Raw genomic sequence first — 20,776 nt, forward strand, 5'->3', positions numbered from 1 at the left:
CTCTCTCTCTAACATCTCTCACACTGTAAACATGCAACATGCACCCACAGTCACTTGATGTATGTATCGAAAAACTATGGGATGCCACCCAGCCCACTACGACCAAGGTGTCCCCTTGGTGTACTGCTTGTGCTTACCTGTGTCTCTCTTGCAATATTTGGTATATATTAGCTAGCTAACTAAGTCTTTCTCATTTAGATTTGACCACAAGTTGGCCAATCAATTCTGTCATCAGTTGTGAAATCTCTCTCTATTTTGTACAACAAAAATATATTATCTTGTTGTATACAGTGATGTATCTTGGTAATATAATTTGAAGAGTCAAATTAAAAACTTTTAAAAAAAATTTGAAGGATTTAATGAGTAATATAGAAGGAAAAAAATGAAGGTTTAGTTAGACGAGATTTTTAAATCATTTGAGGGTGTCTATCTAAAATTATTAGAAAATGACATTTATTTTAGTTCTGATCCAGTTAAAATAGTAGCCTAAAAAAACAAAAAACCATGTTTTCAGGTCAAAACCCATACAATCTATTTTACAACATTTTTTTGGTGGGGGGAATTGAAAGGCACGGATTGGAATGAATGACTTTGGGATTTAAATCCAAAATGAATAAAAAAGAACATTATCTGTCTCAAGGGATTGACCACTAAAACACAAATAATTAACCCTGATTTAGAAAGAAAGAAAGTGGATCTAAAATCCTCACAGGTGGGGGGCAGTAGATCTTTACCACTGAAGAATGAACCCTACGTATGGGGAAATACAAAAAAGAAAAGTTGATCATCTGAATTTGAACTATATTTTTAAATGTACAAATCCTTTAAAAAGGCTTTTGCTGATCTACCTGCTAATGGGATTGAATTAGAATCTAGAAACCCTAAACCCCACACCATCATAAGAATGATTTGTTGAATTGTTGACTGCCGGGTAGGAACCGGACATGACCGCAATGTTTTAACTTGGACACTACTTCTCGTGTCTTACCGAGCATGAGATCAACATATATTGCGGTCATAGTGGCTTCGCTGCTGCTTGGTATCAGGGATAATGCTTGTCTCACGAATTGGCAGTCCCAGTCAAGGTCACCTTGTATTGTGGACACCGCAGCAAGGTTTGCGTACAGCGTTCCGCGTGCCTCTTCTGGCTTGAGAAACATGAAATCCCGTAAGCCCTCGAGGGAAGGATTCTTGGCAGGTGCTGCTCCTCCGTTTGCTTCTTCAAAATCAGCATGTTTTTCCACTCGCCACTGCACACAGTCTTCTAGACCAAACGATAATTCAACGTCACTTTCCTCGAACAAATACATGGATAAATGTTCCGCAGCTTCAGTAGGTTTGTTCAGCAAACAGAGAGCCTCTGCCACATAAACATGACCTAGAAAGGCATAAATTCTTGAACACCCTGGTAGCTCTAAGAGAGATCGTGCTGTAGAGAACGCTTTCAAAGGATTTTCCAGTTCTAGTTCTATATATGCCAAGTTCGCCAGAAGAGCTTGCTTAATCATCTGACTTTCTCGTCTGCAAATATCTTCATCATAAGAGATGGAATTCTGAATATTCTCCTGATTGGTTCCCCCCTTTGGCTCTTTCTTTTTTTGATAGAAGTTTGAGGTCTTATTAAAAACTCCCTTCGTATTCATCCACATACTAAGAAGTCTGTTATCGAACATTGGAAGGAAGAAAAAAGTATCTCATATTTTATTAAATAAACACCCATTACATATGAAAACACGAACTACCCTCAAACGGGGATAAACACCATTACAAAACACATAATCACCTAAAACTCTCGCCTTCTCGACCACAAAGATCAAGAGGCAATCACAATATACCTAAGATAAACCTCCATCAAAAGGAAAACAACCCAACAGTAACTGACATAACATACATAAAAACAACACCTGCAACCATTAAACCAAAAACATCCGCCTCTGAAGGGAACTCCACAAAATACCAACATGATTCACAATCACCAACAAGTTAGCTCGATAAGTTATCTTCACTGAGACAAAACCACCTTTCCTTCCCTTCAATCAAGGCACTACTGGGGTATCTGCCTTTAAATGTATTGCATCACAAGTTGAACCATGAGAAGTAATGAGACCCATCATAAGAACATCTTTTGAGGCCCTAAGGCTAACTCCATCAAAATGGTCAACTGATTTATTAGGTAGATTCTCCACGAAAAGATCATCCTCACCAAATTTGTTACTCGGATTCTCATCACTTTTGACACTTTATGGGTGACACCTTCCCTAAATGGGGACATTCAATCACATCATCTTCAACAGGGCAATTACAACCTGAGGATGGCACTGACGATCCTGACAGAGAATCCTCTGATGTAGTCTCGAGAGAACAAATCAGGTCTGGAGAGTCATCGACTTCCTCAGGGGTCCAAGAGTTTGGTTTGAAAGAAGGCTCAGCTTCATGCACCATGATTTTAAAAAAATTAGAACCGACCTTCAAGCTCAACGACTCATCAATTCTACCTGTAGTCTCTGTGAGGATTTGCAGTTTTGCACGATCTAAAGATGAGGGAAACTGAGAGCTTTCATCAATTGATAATAATTTGCCCCACCTAGCCTCAATGTTCTTGAAAGTACCTCAACTCCACGCGTGAAAAGGAATCCCTTCGCAAACTACCCATACTCGACGGCACTCTACAACTAGACTCTCCGACCAAGCTTCAACTCTGGAAAACCACTCTGCAAGAGTCTCTGAATGTTCATTCTTCACCCTTCTCAACATAGTAGAGTCCTCGAAGATCATGAGAACTACATTCCCAGCAGCTCTCATTAACAAGAAACCATTGAGTCCTTTATCTTGCATTTGGCTAGCAAGATTGTTGATTTTGGTATAGTTCTTGCACCAACCCATTAGGCAGTTATCCAAAACTTGAAGTTTAGCTTCATCAACAACACTGTCTACTGAATAGAGATTCTTTCTTGTAGCAGCATCCCTCTCGGGCTTTTGGTGAACAACCGACGAAGACTTTCTCCAAAAAGAATGTCTTGGGTTGTACTTAGCAAAATAGACTCCAATTTTACAACCATCAATGCGAGCTCCATTCATCTTTGAGATCGCTTTTCTGGCTTCTCCACTTGTTGCAAAGCGAATGAACCCGAAACGTACCCCCTTTTGAATTTATTTTGTTTGGAATAAAGGCATCCAAAACCTGACCGTAAGGACATAATAAAGATCCAAACCTCTTCCAATGGATCTTCTCTGGTAAGTTATCAATGTATAACGTAAAACAACCAGTTCTATGCCCCATATTGATTTTTGGATAGTCTTTCTTCCACTAGTAATTAAAATCGTGGTGATCCGGTTGTAGGATTTCCGCCTCAGAAATCTGCGCAATGGTCTCATCCACGCTCCTTGCTTCAACCAACGAATCATCCCTGTTCTTGTTAGTCACCAACACCATCCTCTCAAACTCTTCCTCCGCCACAGTCCAACTCTGCTTCTTCTTTACTTTCTTCGCTATCTGCAATGTCGTTGCCTGCTGCCCATCTCTTTGCTTTTGTAGCTCCGCTTCAGTTGCCTTCGATAGTATAAAATCTATGCGCTTCGCCTTATTATCCAGTTTATCCAAAGGTTCTGCGATCTCCTTTTCCTCAATCACGGACTGACGGCGAGTCATAATCCAACGAGAGGCAGCTACAGCCCGTTTCTCAGATACTTCCTCTCTTATCTTGGCCGCTCTTTTTGAAAGCAGAAACTTTTGCTGTTTCAGACCTTTGGATGGATTTTTGTTTTCGGCGTGGGGTATCAAGACCTGCTTCAAAATCCAGGGAACTCATATCGTTTCTTATTTCCTCTTTTATAACTGCCGGCTAGAAGAAATAAATACCTCCTTAATCAATATAATTTGATTCAAGCATCTGAATCTACGTATCACCCTTTGTAATTAAATTCCCAGAAAATAGCTCAAAACAGTGTCGGAGGAGATCCACCAATAGTTTCGTGTCTGAAGACTGGGATGGCAGTGGAGAAAAACAGAAGGTTTGGAGGTCTGTACGTCTGTTCTTGCCGAAACTTCTCACTGCAAAATCATGGTAAGATGCAGCGATTCTCGACACTAAGATAATGGGTTATGGTCGCAAAGAGGCTCTGAGCACGGTGGAGATGCGATGTCCAGTGTACGATCGGCGGGTGGAGGCAAAAACGGTAGTGAGCGGCTTGAAGATCTGCGTCGAATCAGAGTCTTAATCGCAAAACCAAGCCCAGATTAGGAAACACCTTGATCTGGCGATCTTCCCACTAAAAAACGACGTCCAAACGGTGGTCAGAGTGTGGCGGCGGACACCTGACGGCGGCGGCGGGTGACGGACGATGTTGGCAGACAATGGGTGGATGGCGGTGGAGAGAAAATTTTTCAAAAACGCCTGTGCTCGTGGAAATTTGAAATTTGAAAAATGCCTGGGTTAGAGAGAAGCTAGAGCTTCTCTTACTAAAACACAATATGATGTTAGACCCCCTTTGGCTCTTTCAAATCCCTATTCGAGTTAATTAGCGCCGCTGACATAGTTGAAGCCTTGGAAACGGGGCCAGGTAAGTTCTTATGGTTTGAGTTATTGGAAAATGCTCCATCATTTGATTCATTCTTCTCCAAGGATGAGTTGAAGGGTAAAACAGACTTTGAATTACTCAATTCAGAACAGTTCAACAAGTGCAGTGCATTATAGAGACACTTCCGAGCAAGGGGTAATGAAAGTTTAGGTTGTCCATCACCACCTAAAGCCCAACCATCCTTTTCAATAGAATCTACATGCCTGTTTCTTGAATTCCATTTTCAATTAGAAGTTTCCTCCACCTACCTTTCTGATAACGGTGACTCTAATTTCTGATTTGTCTGATGGAGCTGAAATTCCTTTCACAAGTCCCTTCTCTGCAGCCATTAGACAACACTCAGCAAGACGGAGCCACAAGAGGGGTCTCTTGTAGAAAACTAGACTTGCCTTCTGGAAACAACGAGCAGCGAGTTGTGGTTTCCCATATGGCAAGTACTGCAAACCGCAGTTATAAGTTACGAGGAGAGATTTATCCTGTGATAATGTTAATAGCTTTAGAGGCTTCTCTTTCTGAAGAGATGAACAATTACTCAGTGTCTTGGAAAAGAACACTGCAGAGTCGATAATAAATGCAGCCTAGATTGTTGTTAAACATGCTTGACATTGTTGCGTCTGTCTGATTACGTGATGCCATTAACAATTTGATAGCTTTTCGATGATTCCCACGAGCATACTCAAGCTGGGCCATCAAGAATAGAGCCATAGATGAATCTCTCCCTCGAGCAATGTTTATTGCATTCTTGATTTCACGCTTTGCTAGCTTTACATTTCTAGTGAGAAGCGAAAACCGAACCTTATAAAATTGCAACTAGAGCTTCAGATCAACACCAGAGACAGATTTATCAACTGTGATCCTGCTTAGATCATTTGCAGATGTAAGACCAGCACACCTAGCTAAGTTCTGTCCTCCGATATCCAGTGTTGAAAACATTTCATCCAGTCGATCCTCTGATAAAGTTCGAGACGGAGGACTCTCAGAAGCATTTACACTAGCAGATAAGTCTGAACAAGAAACATATGAGATCAGTGAGCTATTTGAATCTGAAGCTGATTTTCCAACTACATTCAAGGATTGTTCTACGGCTGCATTACCATTTTCCCCTTGGCTCACATTGGCAACATTAAATGCTTTTTCAAAATAATTCAAGACATCCTAAACATGATTAAGGCAGTTTAGGATCAAGGTTATAATATACAAACACTAAACCAGAGAAGAAGAAAAAAATCTACACCCACAATGAATGTCATAAAGGATAATGCCAAAAATTCAAGATAGATGCTAAGAATGATCTTCCTATATGCATTCAAAACCAAGTATGGAGCATAAATGTTAGACCATTCTCACCAATAATTCAGTATAAAATCCTTCAAACAATAAAGTCACTAATAATCTTCTTGCCAAGCATGCTTATCAGTACAAAATAAAGTCACATAGAACCCTTGACTAAGTTAATATCAAAAATCAAGTGACACTTAGGCTTTGCTTGTATGAAGGATAGAAAATTTGTTAATCAAATGGTTAAGATTATGAACCATTTTCTTACTTTGAAACTTAACCATTACTATGATAAAAAGAAAACAAGTCGATGCCAATCCTTGGTGCAACCCTATTGTAATCAGTCTGATCCATCAATCCACCACAAGTTCTCACGTTCATGACCACTCCCTCACACATATCCCATATTATACTAACAAAAAATTCATTGAAGTAAAGAGATCAAATTGGCAACAATACAGATTGCGATAGCCAACAGAACCATAAATAAGGAATTAATTAGTTTGGTTTCAATTTGAAAATCTTAGAACAATTAATTATCTAACCCTCACAACAAGAAAAATATAAAATGTGAAAGAAATATAAAATCAGTATCATAAATATTACTTTATATATTATTTAATATATGCTAATAGTAGAAATGAAAATACAGCATTCCCCGCGTCGTTTAATACATGCTAATACAAACATAAGCACAAATCACAAAATATATGATCTAAAAAAAGGACCGAGTGGAATCAAAAGTCATATCATAACCTAAGAGCATTCCTTGTATCATTTAATACACAAACATAAATGCATATTGTAAAAAATACACACACACACACACGTACACATACGGTTGCTAACAGTTTTTGGTTTCCAGATAATTGCGACATGTTTTATGAGCTCTTTGGAATACTAATAACTAAAAGAGGTGTTTGCTGACAGTTTCAAGGTATTCAACAGGAAATGCTGAAAGGGAGTAGGAACATGCATCGTATGGTAAGGACGAGCATGAACGAACATGTTCCTTTAAATGTAACAATTAGAGGAGAATTTGAATATGAATTGCATCATCTGGTAAAAATATATATTCACTAACAATTATAATAGTAAAGATGTAAAATTTCAACAGTTGCAAGGAAAACAAAATAACCCAACCACCAAGAAAATTATAGAAAAAAATTCCTAAGGAAAACAGAAGTTGCCTACTATTCTTCAGTGGGTTAGAATACCAAAAAATAAGAATAGTTTTATTCTAATATAGAAATAGAAAAGTACCTTGTACATGAGTATTTATACAAGGAAGTAGCAACAAACGCTTAAATAAATTAATAAGACAATTCATATATGAGGGATCTAAGTGCAAAATCAGTTTAGATCATAGTCACATGGATCGCGGTACGCTCCGATACGAGAACGTGGAACGGGATCGCAATTCGCTAGGTCCCTAAAATTCGGTACGAGGGGGGTATACTCATTTCGGATCGCTCCGGTACGATGTACCAGTTTCTTAGGTTGCTATTTTTCTACCCTACACAAAGGTATTAAACAAAGAGTACAAATTCCTTGTTTGTATCCTACAGGTATCGGTAAGCATTAACGCCTTGAAATTGAGTTCCAAGTCCATAACTAATGTGCCATTTGTAATTTGCTCATTTTCCCGCCAAAGCCCAAATCGGAGTTTGTGAATTGCTCATTTTCACCCCTTTACTTTGAAAAGACCCCTGCCAGTTTGCCTGCCACTTACCCTGATACTTTACAGCAGATCGTCAAACTTGAAAGCTTCTCAAGCACTCTTTGAAAGTTTTTAAAAACTATTTTTTTTCATCGTCAATATCTGTAAATTCAATATTTTGGGTCATCAATGGAGGAAGAAAATGATGCTTTTTACGTTGTCCAAAAACACGGGCTTATTTTCATTTTGTTTCATTTCTCAGTTTTGAGAGAGAGAGAGAGAGAGAGGGGGGGATATAACCGGTGCCCAGATTCCGGTGGGTTTTCTGCCGCGTAATCGACGGCCTCCACCGTACGCCAACGTCGAAATTAAAAGAGAAATGTCACCCGAAGCGTTTCCTCACCCTTGTTTCAGATCCAAGGTTAGTTTCGCCTAATTCATTATCTTCTTCAGCCTTAAATCGACCCTCGTCGTTCCCCCATTTCCTCTCCCTCAAGCTCCTCTTTAACACTCAACGAAACCTAAAGCCTCCATGGCATCCGCCGTCCTCCGCTCTGACGAGGAGCTAGGACTCCATCTAAACCCAAAGCTCGTACCGAATCGCGATTTTGAAACGATTGGAACGCGTTTGTACTGCGTTTTGGATCGCATCGTACGGTACGTAGATCGTGGGTTGTTGAGCAATTTCTATAACTATGGTTTAGATATAGTAACTCACATACATTTTTTTTTATAGAAGTTGGAGGTCTCATTAAAAACTCCATTCGTATTCTTCCACATACTTAGAAATATGTTGAAGAACATTGGAAGGAAGAAAAGGGTGCCTCATATTTTATTAAATAGAATACCAAGTACATGTGGTAACACGGAACCCTCATACGGGAATATACACCATTACAAAAACCATATCACCTAAAGATCTTCCATCTTCAAACAAAAAGCCCCTAAGACAATAAAACCCTATTTCTAAAATACACCTCAAGATGTAAGATAACATAGCAAAATAAAAAACCAACAATTACAACCACAAACTAAAAACATGCCTCTGAATACAGCTGCCGAACAGTCACGACCCAATTGGAGGAACAAGTTCTAATGAAACATCGCAATCTTCAGGGACCCAAGAATTAGATTTGAAGGAAGGATCAACTTCATGCACCAAGATTTTGAATAAATTAGCACCGACCTTCAACTCCAATAACTCATCAATTCTCCCTTGAGCCTTAGTGAGTATTTGAATTTTAGCTCGGACAAAAGACGTTATTGTCGACTGTTATTAACTTGCCCCCAGTTAGTTGCAATGTTTTTGAAGGCATCCCAATTCCATGCGTGAAAAGGAATACCTTCGCAAACTACCCACACACGACGACACTCCACCACTAGGCTGTCCGACCGAGTTTCCACTCTGGAAAACCATTCTGCTAGAGTCTCTAACTTATCATCCTTCACGCTTCTCAACGAATAAGAGTCTTTAAAAACCATTAGAACTACATTTCCAGCAGCTCTCATTAGCGTGAAACCAGCTAGTCTTTTAGCTTATATCTGGTTAGCAAGATTACCAATTTTAATAAACTTCTTACACCACCCCACAAGACAGTTACTCAACACGTGAAGTTTATCTATGTCCACAACACCCTCAACTTCACAGTGTTTATTCCTCGAAGTATCTTCCAACCCAGACTTACGTTAAACAACTGTCGAGGACTTTCGTCAGTAAGACTGTCGGGGTTTATATTTAGCTAAAGTGACTCTAATTTTGTTGCCATAAATAAGATTATCATTCATCATTGAAATCGCTTTCCTTGCTTCTTCAATTGTAGCATAGCGAATAAACCCAAAGCGAACCCCACTCGAGTTTCTTTTTTTAGGAATGAAGGCATCAATAACTTGATCGTGTGTGCCAAATAAATATTCAAGTCTCTTCCAATGTATCTTCTCTGGTAGGTTCTCAATGAATAACGTGACGCATCCACTTCTATACCCATTACTACCATTTGAATAACCTTCTTTCCTCCAATTTTGAAATCCGTTTCTTCTCCTTCTCGCTACTTCAGAAGATTTTTCATTGGAATGCCCCTTCGCGGTTAACTCCCTTGTTTCATGGTGATCTACATCATCAGCAGAAAGAGCGGGTGTTGCCTCCACTAACAGAAGCCTCTCAATCCTATAATTCCCACCTTGCAAAGGAGACATACCACTTTCATCAATCATAACAGCAGGTGGTTGACAATCTAAGGTTCCTTTAACAGAACATTTTTTCAGAGAAATGGTTGAAAGAGGACATTCACCCGACCTCGCAGAAACTAATCTTAAATTTTGCTGATTTTGGGGCGTAGGAGAATGCCTGTATGTAGTGCCGTCGGCCCCAACTGTCCAACCTGCCTCACGGGCCAAGGCGGCCAGTACCTCGTTTATATTAGAATGCTCTGAAATATGGAAATTAACGTATTGCCTCAATCCGGCCAGCATACGTCTGGTGAAGGCTCGCCTGTTCCGTTTTCGAAGTTGTGTCCTCACCTTTTCATTCTCCCTCTCACGTTTTTCCTTGCCGGAGTAGGAAGAAGATGTTGCGTCGTCGGGTTTAGAGGGAGTACGAGTGGGGTTCACAGCAGCTGCACCTACCGCAACTGTTACAGCAGTTGCACCTGCCGCGACTGTTGCAACTAACCCACTAGTTCGCCTGTGTTGAGACGGTCGTAGGGGTTCCATGGAGAGATCTGGGTAGCTGGAAAGAGGATTTATTAGAAAAAACAGAAAGTTTGGAGGATAGGGTAATTTCTTGCCGAACCAGTTCACTGGAAATTAATGGAAAAAAGAACCGATTCTCAACACTAGAAAAGGGGGTTTTGGTCGCGAGAAGAAGCTGAGTCCGGTGGTGAGGCGATGTCGACCACGAGCGGCGGGAAGTTGCGTAAATCGGTTGTGAACTTCTTGAAGATCTGCGTCGATTGAATGACTCACTCGCAAATCTAAGGCTAGATTTGGAATCACCGTGAGACGGCAATCTTCCCTGGAAAAAACAGCTTCAAGCGGTGGTCAGAGTATGGCGGCTGACGGTAGACGGCGGCAGCGGACAACGGGTGGATGACGGTGGTGAAAATAATTCAAAAACGCCTGGGCTCTGGGCTCTAGAGAGAAGCGGGACCTTCTCTCACTACCGAATATAGTAACTCACATACATAAATAAAATAGAAAACATACATGCATTTAGAAGATGACTTGTAATAATTGATTATGTTGGACCAAAACCAATCTTTGTAATTTAACTATTACTGTACTATCACAAAAGAGAAGATGGGGATACCAAAAACCTAGGAGAAAATGGTTAGCTATACTCTTGCAAGAACATCTTGCATGTTTTTAATGTTTTCATTTTGATAGAAGTACCCAATACCTTTAAGAGTTGACACTACATAAAATTCATTTTTAAAAATATCATTAGGAGGTATCTTTTTTAATGGTTTGTCAAATAACATTTCAAATCACCCAGTAGAGGCTGTGCAAGAGAAGACAGGAACCCTTTGATGGATAATCATTCCTAAAATCAGAGGGGGAAAAACATTTAAATAAATTAGTTCATCTATTTGAATGTTCATACAGGGCAAGCACTCTGGTCTCCTCTAGCATTATGTTTATCAGAATAGTAAGAGCATAAGTTAGCCCTTTATCTTCCTTGAAACCCCCAAGTACAAGGCTAGTAATTAGGCACGCTGATATCCATCTTAAAGTGGTCTCTAAAGTGACTGCAACCGGAATTAGCAAGGAATATATTTAAATGGATTGAATTCCAAGTATCACATCACAAATATTTAGAACTTACCGCAGATGTTGAAGCATCACGGCAGGCTAGCACAACATCCAGCAACAAGTGGTAGATATGAAGAGTTGTTGTCTGTAATGCATATATATATATATATATATATATATATAAAGGGAAGATATTAAAACAATCTAACAGATGAACAGATGTTAAAAAATTTAAAAAAAATACAAAGATAAAATACCTCATCTATTGGTCCAATGTTTTAGTAAAGAGGTTCAAGAATTGACAAGGCCTTCGCATATTCAAGAAGATGGAACCAAATGATTGCCTATATTAGATCAAATCAGAACAAACGTGTCAAATGTTACTCCAAGCTATGGATGAAAAGGTTAATGCTCCGGAAACTCTTGAATTAAAAAAGAGGGCATACCATGTTTAGAGAAGCCACAGAGGTATCAACTTCATATGTGTAAATAATACTGGCACTATTTGTACCACTTCCTTTTGAACCTAAAGTAACTTTATTTCCAACATTACTACCAGACTCCACCTGTTCCCCAGATGTAAAAGCAAGCTCCTCGCTTCTATTCTGAACCAATACATAAAAACCATTAGTGCCCGTGTAAATAAACTTAAGTCCTGGACGCGAAGCAACGAAAGTTCCTCTCCAAACAGTAATACACCCTCTACTCAATTATGTTTTACTTGTTTGAGCAACTGGGAAAAAGTAATGAATCCATCAGTTCTATTAGAGTGCAACACAAATAATCACACAAGCTCGGGCTCAAAATGTCCCATGTCCATTAAATGGTGCCACACACATAAACCATTTCAAACAGAAAGAAATTTCTAGACCAAATACTAGATAGCAGTTGTTGCATGCTAAAGCTAATCATAGTTCAAATTGTAAATGCCTAACATGTTGAGATCAGTATATTGCAATTGAAAACAGCAGAGAAATAACTCTGTTTTAAACTGAGAAAGGTTCTTCACCCAAAAGATGACATTTGAGTATTAAGAGATGATATTTTTTTCTTTTCCTTTTTTGTTTAAAGCCTTGCAGTATCTGCAGCACAGTTCATTGCCCACAATCATTCCCAAATGAAGGCAAGCAAACAAAACCACAAAGTTATGAAATCGATGAAGGCAGGACTATGATTCTTCCAGGAGCATGACTAGATTTATGAGAGATTAGGATGGAGATCACAGCCAATCAGCCACATAACTAAAGGGAGGTAAGAAAAAGGTAGTACCTTGACATTGTTAAGGACTTCAAGTAACTTCTTTGGGTCTGAGCAACCATCCCGAAAAAACTCCGCAATTGCAATATTATGAAGAACCTGTTGAGAATCATTGGAACCAAAACTTAGACTGTGCAAACAGAAAGGAAAAACATGTAAAAGATGTCAAAAGTATTGAAGGGAAGCAATTGTCAGTAGCGCAATTTCAGTTAAGGCAACAATTATACGATAACAATGGAATACAACACCTGCAAACAGGATTATAAGATCAATCTGCAAACAAGAATATAAGAACAATCAAGTAATCAAAATTCAGTACATGACAAGCACATTTTATAAAGTCACATTCACTTGCAAGACTAAAATCTATTTGAACTTCGTAGCTACCTTAGGTCGTTTTAAGGCTCTAGTTTTTTTGTCAAAGTTAAGTTCATAATAATAATAATAAAATGATGGTATTAGGGGAGCATTCAAGCTAAAAGTTCGTACAGCAGCTGAACTTATGTATGATGACACGATTTGGGTACATAATATTACCAAGCTGAACATATTGACATTGTTTAGTAAGTGCAATGAATAAAATTTGTAAGCTGTATGATCATCATTTTATCCTTTACAGTCATCACATCTTATAATAATAAGTTAACAAGCCTTTGTGTATGTGTTTGATACTCTTTATCTATTCTTTGTAGCCGGTTTAGTTTTTGAATTAAGACATTCTTTGGCTTGGAGATTTAGATGCATCTTTGAGACGGCCTAAAATGAAAAAAATAGTTTCATGATAATTCTAAAACTTAAAAATATTCCATTTTGCAAATAATTTATTTATAAGTTAAAAATGTAGGATTTTAATTAATATAGTTAGGCAATGAGCCTTGGTTTAATATTAACCAACACTCAACAAAATTAGTTCCGAGATAACATTTTCAACACTTTATAAAGTTAAAACTTTTATGTAATCCCAATATGAGTAATGAAACATAGATAGTAGATACTTAGATTTTCAACAATTTACAAGGCCAATAAACATCATTGTACTCTGCATCTAGATAAAAGCTCAAGGAAATGCAACTTGATTTTCAACAATTTACAAGGCCAATAAACATCATTGTACTCTGCAGCTAGATAAAAGCTCAAGGAAATGCAACTTCTCTATACCATATGTTTATGTTTAGTAACATACATACATAAATAAAAGGCTTAAGGGTCACCTTTTCCCCTGTAGTAGACCCAATTTATCAATTTCGTCCATATCATGTTTTCGCATCAATTTAACCCTTGAAGTTGCTCAATCGCTTCACTCTATATCCTACCTATGACTTAAAACCCTAAATTATAAACCCTAAGTTATAGTTTATGGTTTAAGATTTATGGTTTACATGTTACGGGTTTATGATTTAGGGTTTAGGGTTATAGTTTAGGGTTTAGGGTTTATAATTTAGGGTTTTAAGTTAGGGTAGGGTAATAGAATGATGCAATTAAGCAACTTCGAGGGCTAAATTAATGCGAAAACACGATAGGGGTGAAAGTGATAAATTGAGTCTACTATAGGGGCAAAAATTACCCTTTTGCCTAAATAAAATAAGCTTCAAATATATAATTCTAATAATAAACAGTAAAAATGGTTCCATATATTCTACAAAGCATGAAAATATTTTATGGACAACATACATTATTTTATTAAGGTCTTGTGCTTTTTATTGAATACACATGCATCGAGAAGTACAAAATTTGATTTGTTCACCCTTTTTTGACTATTAAAAGTAAAATTAATAAAAAGAATTAGGAGAGAAAATAAAAGAGAATTTCCGCCAAACATTTTTACACCTACTGCCTTACAAAAGAATGTGCTTAAACGCACCAGACATAAGCCTCTCTCTAAAGGGTTAAAGCCCTGGTCTGGCCTTGAGGTGCAACCTCTAAGTGCACGCCTTAAAAACATTGTTCAACATTAGTCTTTATGGGCATTGGAACAAACATCTATATATCATGCTAGTGGTAACGTTAAACCTACTCCTTACAAAAGAATGTGCTTAAATGGAAACCCGACATAAGCCTTGTTCTAAACGGTTAATGCCCTAGTCTGGTCTTGAGCTGAAACCTCTAAGTGCATGCATTGAAAACATTGCTGAACATTAGTCTTTCTGGGAATTAAAACCAAAATTTATATATCATGCTAGTATTAAGTAAAACACACCGATAAATTTTTTCTTGGAAAATAAAATTTCCACCATTTCCTCTCTGAAAGAGATCACCAATATCTACACATCATTTAAAAGAAACACATGTACTACGTACATTTCTCCGCCCTATCTTAGTAGTAACAAGACAACCATGAAAGAAAATTTCAACTTTCCAGCAACTACAGATTCCATTTTTGACGAGTATCCTCTAGTCTAACTCCATAAGTTTTATAACTACAGTAGATAAATAGAATTTGTGCTGCCATGAAAATAAATCCATAGTCCATCTGTCCTACATTCTTAACCAGAGCCTAAGGACATTGTTGCAATGGAATAAACTTGTTGGTAGTTCAGTAACATAAAAGAATCTAAATCTATCATCACCAAGAAAAAAAACTATCACATGATACACCACTGGTTAAAAACTCTACAAGCAACTATATACATTTGACTTGTGATGAATATGTATTAAGACTATTATATCCTATATACAACGATTGAGGAGTACAGCTACACCACAAACAATTTTATTGATTAACCGTTGCCCATCTTGGTATGAATAAAGAAATCAACAATTGGAATTATTAAGTTAACATATATACTGAAATCGCCACGTGAAAATAATTAAACCTTGGTACGGGATTTCAAAAATTCGCCATGAATTTACAGAATGATAATCAATATTGGATTAAGTTAATTGTTTTAAGAAATCAGCAGATATTCAACTATTAGTGAGCCAGAAAATTACACAACAAAAAGGAACTTATCACTAAAAAAATAAGAAAAAGAAAGGATCTAAGAAATGAATCGATTCAATCGCATTCGTGAAAGGAACCAATGCATGCATACGAAAAAAATGGAAATAATTTACCTTGGGGTCGTTTTCTTTCTTCGACTTGAGCTGATTCAAGACATCGACGCACTCGGCGAACTTCCTAGACTGAAAGCAAAGGGCAGCGTCTTTAGCGAGGGAGGAGGTGACGGAGATGACGGCGTTTTCGTCGCGGGCGGCGGAACCATCTCGATTCGGAGTGGATGACGGTGATGAATCTCGCAAATCCATTAGCAGATCAGGGCAATCGATCAGGCGTAGCGGATGGTAACCCCCTTAGCTTCTCTAAACAAGGAAATGATTAGTTCTTTAATGAAAACACAATTGGGATAATTATCTTTTTGGTCCAAATATGAGTTAAACTGATAAGTAAGCATCAATTATGGAGGGCAATTATTCGATGATAACGTCAGTTCTTTTATAAAATTTTTTATTTTAGGTTGGATCCATCTTTAAATTTAATCGGATCAAATTTGAATTAAAAAAAATTATCTAGATTCACTTGATAATTGTAAAAAAAAACATATATTTTTATATTTTTGTTAATTAAGTTTTGATTAAAAAAACTAAAAAATTAACATATAAAGTACTAGAATTATAATATTAAACTAATATTTATATTTTATGTTATTAAATTAAATAAATTAATATTTAATGTGAATGATAAAAAATATATGAAAATTAAAAATAATATTAAATTAAGATCTATTAATGACTTAGTGATCAAGGATGTTCATAATGCCCTGTCTCCTACGGGTTCAAATCCGAATATTAACTTTAAAATATAATATCTCTTTATAAAAATGATATTAAATAGATCAAATCACAATTAAAATTTTAGATCAAGTTCAAAATAAGAAAAGTATATTAATACTTTAATTAAATTAAAATCAAATCTTATTTTTATATTAAAAGCTACGTAATAATTAGATACGGGTGTAATTGCTTGTAATTATACAGATATAATCATTGTAATTTGTAGGTCTCACTAAATTAAGTGTAATTGAAGAACTCCAATTATATTCTTTAAATCTTAAAGGAATAAATGAGAATGAATTATTGTGATTAAACAAGTTATTATACTCTTTAATAATAATAACTATTACTATCATTGTTACTGCTTTTACAAGTTACTGCTTTTACAAGTTACGAGATTTTTATGACATGCTAATATTTGCATTTTGTAACAAATCTGCTGTGGTTGCAGGCGGCATCGGAGGCCATTTGGAGTCTTTTTTGGACATCCAAGTAATAATCCGATACCATGAGGAGGAGCGCCGCCCGCAAAGGGAAGGGCAAACATCTCAACCCAGTCCGAGTAAACAAGACCATGACTTAAAGAAACTCCTTTCCCCAAGCGTTAATGGGGTTCTCGAAAGGTTATGCTCAGGTCTCTGAGGCCGGTCACGGCCGCCCAGAAATTCGAACTCCTTGTAATGAATGGTACATCAGAGAACTCAGCAAAAGGTTTTTGCATTGCATAAACATCTAGATGTATGTATAAGTGAAGTTTTAGTATAGGTAACTAACTTCGTATATGATCTCAGCATGGCACTGCAACTGACCTGGAAAAGTAGAAGAAAATTCCCATGTTTTTTTCGATTTCAACTTCACTGAATTATGGCCCAAATTTGAAGTCTTGTGTATGTTTTAGAATCAAGAGGGTATCATCTAACAGGAAAACAAAATGGACTTCAGATTCATCGGCACTAGACTGGTTCTTCAAACTACATATAGCAAAGGTTCGAGATTGTTCTTGATGGCATATGAGACGTGTGCTCCCCGAGTGGGATTGTGCGGATATGAAGCTTTTGAATATCGTCAATGGTGCCGATAGTAAAGTTCACCTTCTTTTGCAATAGCGAAGCTGGTCAAAAGAAACAGGAATAACAACTCTTAGCCCAAGTTTTCATTTCAGAAAGGTTTAAAAAGAGAACCAGATAACCAGCTAAACCTTGTCAACGCTATATCTGGTCATCAGCCAGCACTAATTAGCCACTTCTGAGCATCAAAATTTCGGATTAATGGGATAGTTTAGTCTGTTAGCCTTGAATATTCACTAAAGCAAAACATAATTTTGCATGCAAATTTAGACCTAGTGAATTATGGGTTAAAAGACTTGTCTCGGAAGAAAATTCCTTTCGAGTTGGAGAACAATTATAGGAAAAGAAATAGGGGGAGCAAACCTGTCTGGAAAAGCAGCAGAGTTAGAAAGGCACATGGCTCCCTTCAGATTGACATTGCTGTAGAGTAATTTCTTGTTACAACTATACATATGAAAGCCACCCACTGAAGCTCATAGCTCAGAAGAAACTAATTATACATATGAAACACCTTCAGCTTTCTTTGAATGCGAACTATTAGGCTTTAAGCTTTTCCAGTTCTCCTTGTTCACTGCTCCTTCAATGCAGTGACTTTCCTTTTTGTGGTATCTGGTATCAGTCCCTGGTTAAAATGTTGGCAGCAGCTGATAGGTCCTCATCGGATCTCCAATTATCCATTCCTTTCGCCTTCATTTCCGAGCAGATAATCTGAGCCTCTTGCAACTTTCCTTTCCCTCTAAGGCCAGTCACAAGTTCCTTACAAGTAGAGATACGTGGAAGGAAATCATTCTCGAGCATTTCTCGATACCAAAGGTATGCTCCAATGAAATCCTTATGTTCACAATATCCCTTAATCAGAAGTTCATATGTATCAGCTTTAGGAACCAATCCCTTGGCCTTCATATCACCAACAAGATCCCTTATTTCTAACAAGTTTCCCTTTTTAAACTGCCCCATAATCAAGCTATTGTAGGTCATTTTGTCGGGACAAATTCCCCGATCTACCATCTCGTGATGCAAGGAAGCTGCATTCCTAACATCTCCGTGCTCCGAATACAAGTGAATCAACACATTATATACAAGTCGATCAGGAGTCAAGTGCATCTCTTTCATTTCACGAAACAGTCTCTCTGCAAGCTCAATTCCTTCCTTACTGCATCCACTAATGAGAGGATGATAGGTATTCAAAGTCGGCTTGATGGCCAAACTCTTCATGTTTTCATACAATTCTAGACATTTATGAACATTTCCTTCATTAGAATACCCTGATAATAAGGTGTTGTAGGTAATAACATCGGGACTACACCCATTACTCATGATTTTGGGAAGCAAAGATTCAGCTTCAGTAACCTTTCCCTTCTTGCATAGTCCATTGATGAGTGTATTGAATGTTACGATTGTCGGTCTTGTTTCGCCCTTCACCATTTCATCAAAGTACTCGAAAGCATCATTCAACTTCCCGGCAGCACAATTTCCAGCAATGAACATGTTATATATCTGCACGTTAGGCAACACCCCTCTACTTATCATATCCCTGAAGGTCATTTTGGCTTCGAGAAGCATGCCATCCTTGCATAAACAATTTATGAGGGAACCATAACTTACAATATTTGGCTTAATCCCATCCTTTTCCATTTCTTCTATAATTGCAAAACACCTATGGAGTTCATTCATTTTCCCATAACCATTAATTAGAATGTTGTATGTCTGGACGTTGGGTGAAACACCCTTTTCACTCATCTTTTTTACCCATTCTTCGGCATTTTCCATATCTTTCATTTCGAAGAACTTGTCTATCAAAGTATTGAATGTAACACAATCAGGCCTCAAGCCCAACTTTTCCATACGCTCAACTGTAGAAATGGCTCGATTCATATCACCAGTTTGGCAATATCCATTCACAATGGTATTAAACACTACCTCATTCGGCACAAACCCTTTCCCAATTTCATTCTGCAAAACCTCTTCCGCTTTTTCAAAGCTCCCTTCCTTGCACAAATGATTCAACCAATTGGTTAATGTATATCTATTGATCCCAACTCCTTTTTCACTCATTTCTTCATACAAAGCCAATACACTTTCAACATTCCCACTCTTCAAAAACCCAGAAAAAAGAATACTAAAAGTATACCCATCAGCAGCAAATCCTTGGGCTTCCATTTCCTTCAAAACCCTTTTTGCCTCATCTATTCTACGGACATGACAAAGGCCACTAGCCAATGTGTTGAAAGTAACAATGTTAGGCTCCACATTCTCCTTTACCATCCTCTCTTTTAAATCAAAAGCCTTTTCTAACTCCCCAACCTTACAATATCCATCAATAAGAGAATTATATGTAACCAAACTTGGCACCAATTTTCTCTCAGAAATCTCATTAAAAGCTTTCTCTGCATCCCTAATTCTCTTCTCTTTACAAAATCCACTAATCAGAACATTATAGATAAACAAACTTGGATTCACCCCTTTGTTCTTCATACAATCCAAAAACTTATAAGCCCTTTTCAAGTCCCCCAATTTCACCGCAGCTTGAATAGCTTTTCCATACATGAATTTATTAGGTCTAAAGCCAGACCCTATTATTTCTTCAAACAAATCAAGGGCTTTACCAAACTTATTTAAAGACACCAAAGAGTCAAGCAACAAGTTCAGAGAAGTTATAGAAGGTAGCATACCTTCCTTCCTTATAACCTTATATAACTCCATGGCTTCACTGTGCATTTGGGATTGAGCTAGCAAGGAAAAGAGAATATTTGAGAAAACAAGTTTCAACGAAGGTGAGGTAACAGAGAAGAGGTTGAAGAGATCAAGTGGTGATTTTGAACAGAGAAGAGACTTTGTGAGGGTTTGGGCAGCTTCAGTTTGGCCATCTTGGAGTAAAGCTGAAAGCTTTTGAATATGATGGTAGCATTCATGGTGATCAAGAGAGGTTCCATTTTTGTCGTTGATTTTGGCTATTGGGATTTCTCTTGTTTGGGTTATTTCAGGTGAAGACAGTGTGGAGAGCGGTTGGGGAGTTTGGAGTTTCTTCCCAGAAGTTAAGGCCAATTGAGAGAGAAGAGTGACACGATTTACCACCGTAGACAAAGTGACACCCATCTCAAAGTTTTCAACCAATTTCACAGCCACACCTCTATATTCCGCAGCCATGAGAGCCTTGAAGGCATTTTTATTTGTTTTTCCTGCATGCAAAACCTGCATTTAAAACCAGCAAACAGGTTACATAAAAAGCTAATTCCAATATCAAACACCACAGCCAAAACCTACAAAAGATATGCTACTAATCCAAAACAAATGCTTCCCTATAAATTACTATAAAGATATTTCAATTTCACTTTATTAACTACTTGAAGAAAAAAAAACATCAGCAACTCCATCTATGATGAACATTTAATCTCTAGTCACCAATCTTTCTCTAGTA

At 37.6% G+C, this 20,776-nt stretch overlaps 1 protein-coding gene and 1 pseudogene across 1 annotated transcript; both read right to left on the minus strand.

Moving 5' to 3' along the window:
* Nucleotides 1-839: 839 nt before the first annotated feature.
* LOC120177488 lies at nucleotides 840-15,797 on the minus strand (annotated as a pseudogene).
* A 1,340-nt stretch (nucleotides 15,798-17,137) lies between these two features.
* LOC120177515 (pentatricopeptide repeat-containing protein At5g12100, mitochondrial-like) lies at nucleotides 17,138-20,542 on the minus strand. Its single transcript, XM_039183642.1, has 2 exons — nucleotides 17,722-20,542; nucleotides 17,138-17,402 (listed from the first exon to the last, which is right to left on the minus strand). Exon 1 carries the CDS (start codon nucleotides 20,503-20,505, stop codon nucleotides 17,974-17,976), a length of 2,532 nt encoding a protein of 843 aa, XP_039039573.1. The 5' UTR covers nucleotides 20,506-20,542; the 3' UTR covers nucleotides 17,138-17,402; nucleotides 17,722-17,973.
* Nucleotides 20,543-20,776: the final 234 nt, after the last annotated feature.

This window comes from Hibiscus syriacus, unplaced genomic scaffold (assembly GCF_006381635.1).
Source record: "Hibiscus syriacus cultivar Baekdansim isolate YM2019G1 unplaced genomic scaffold, ASM638163v2 tig00112289_pilon, whole genome shotgun sequence".
NCBI lineage: Eukaryota > Viridiplantae > Streptophyta > Magnoliopsida > Malvales > Malvaceae > Hibiscus > Hibiscus syriacus.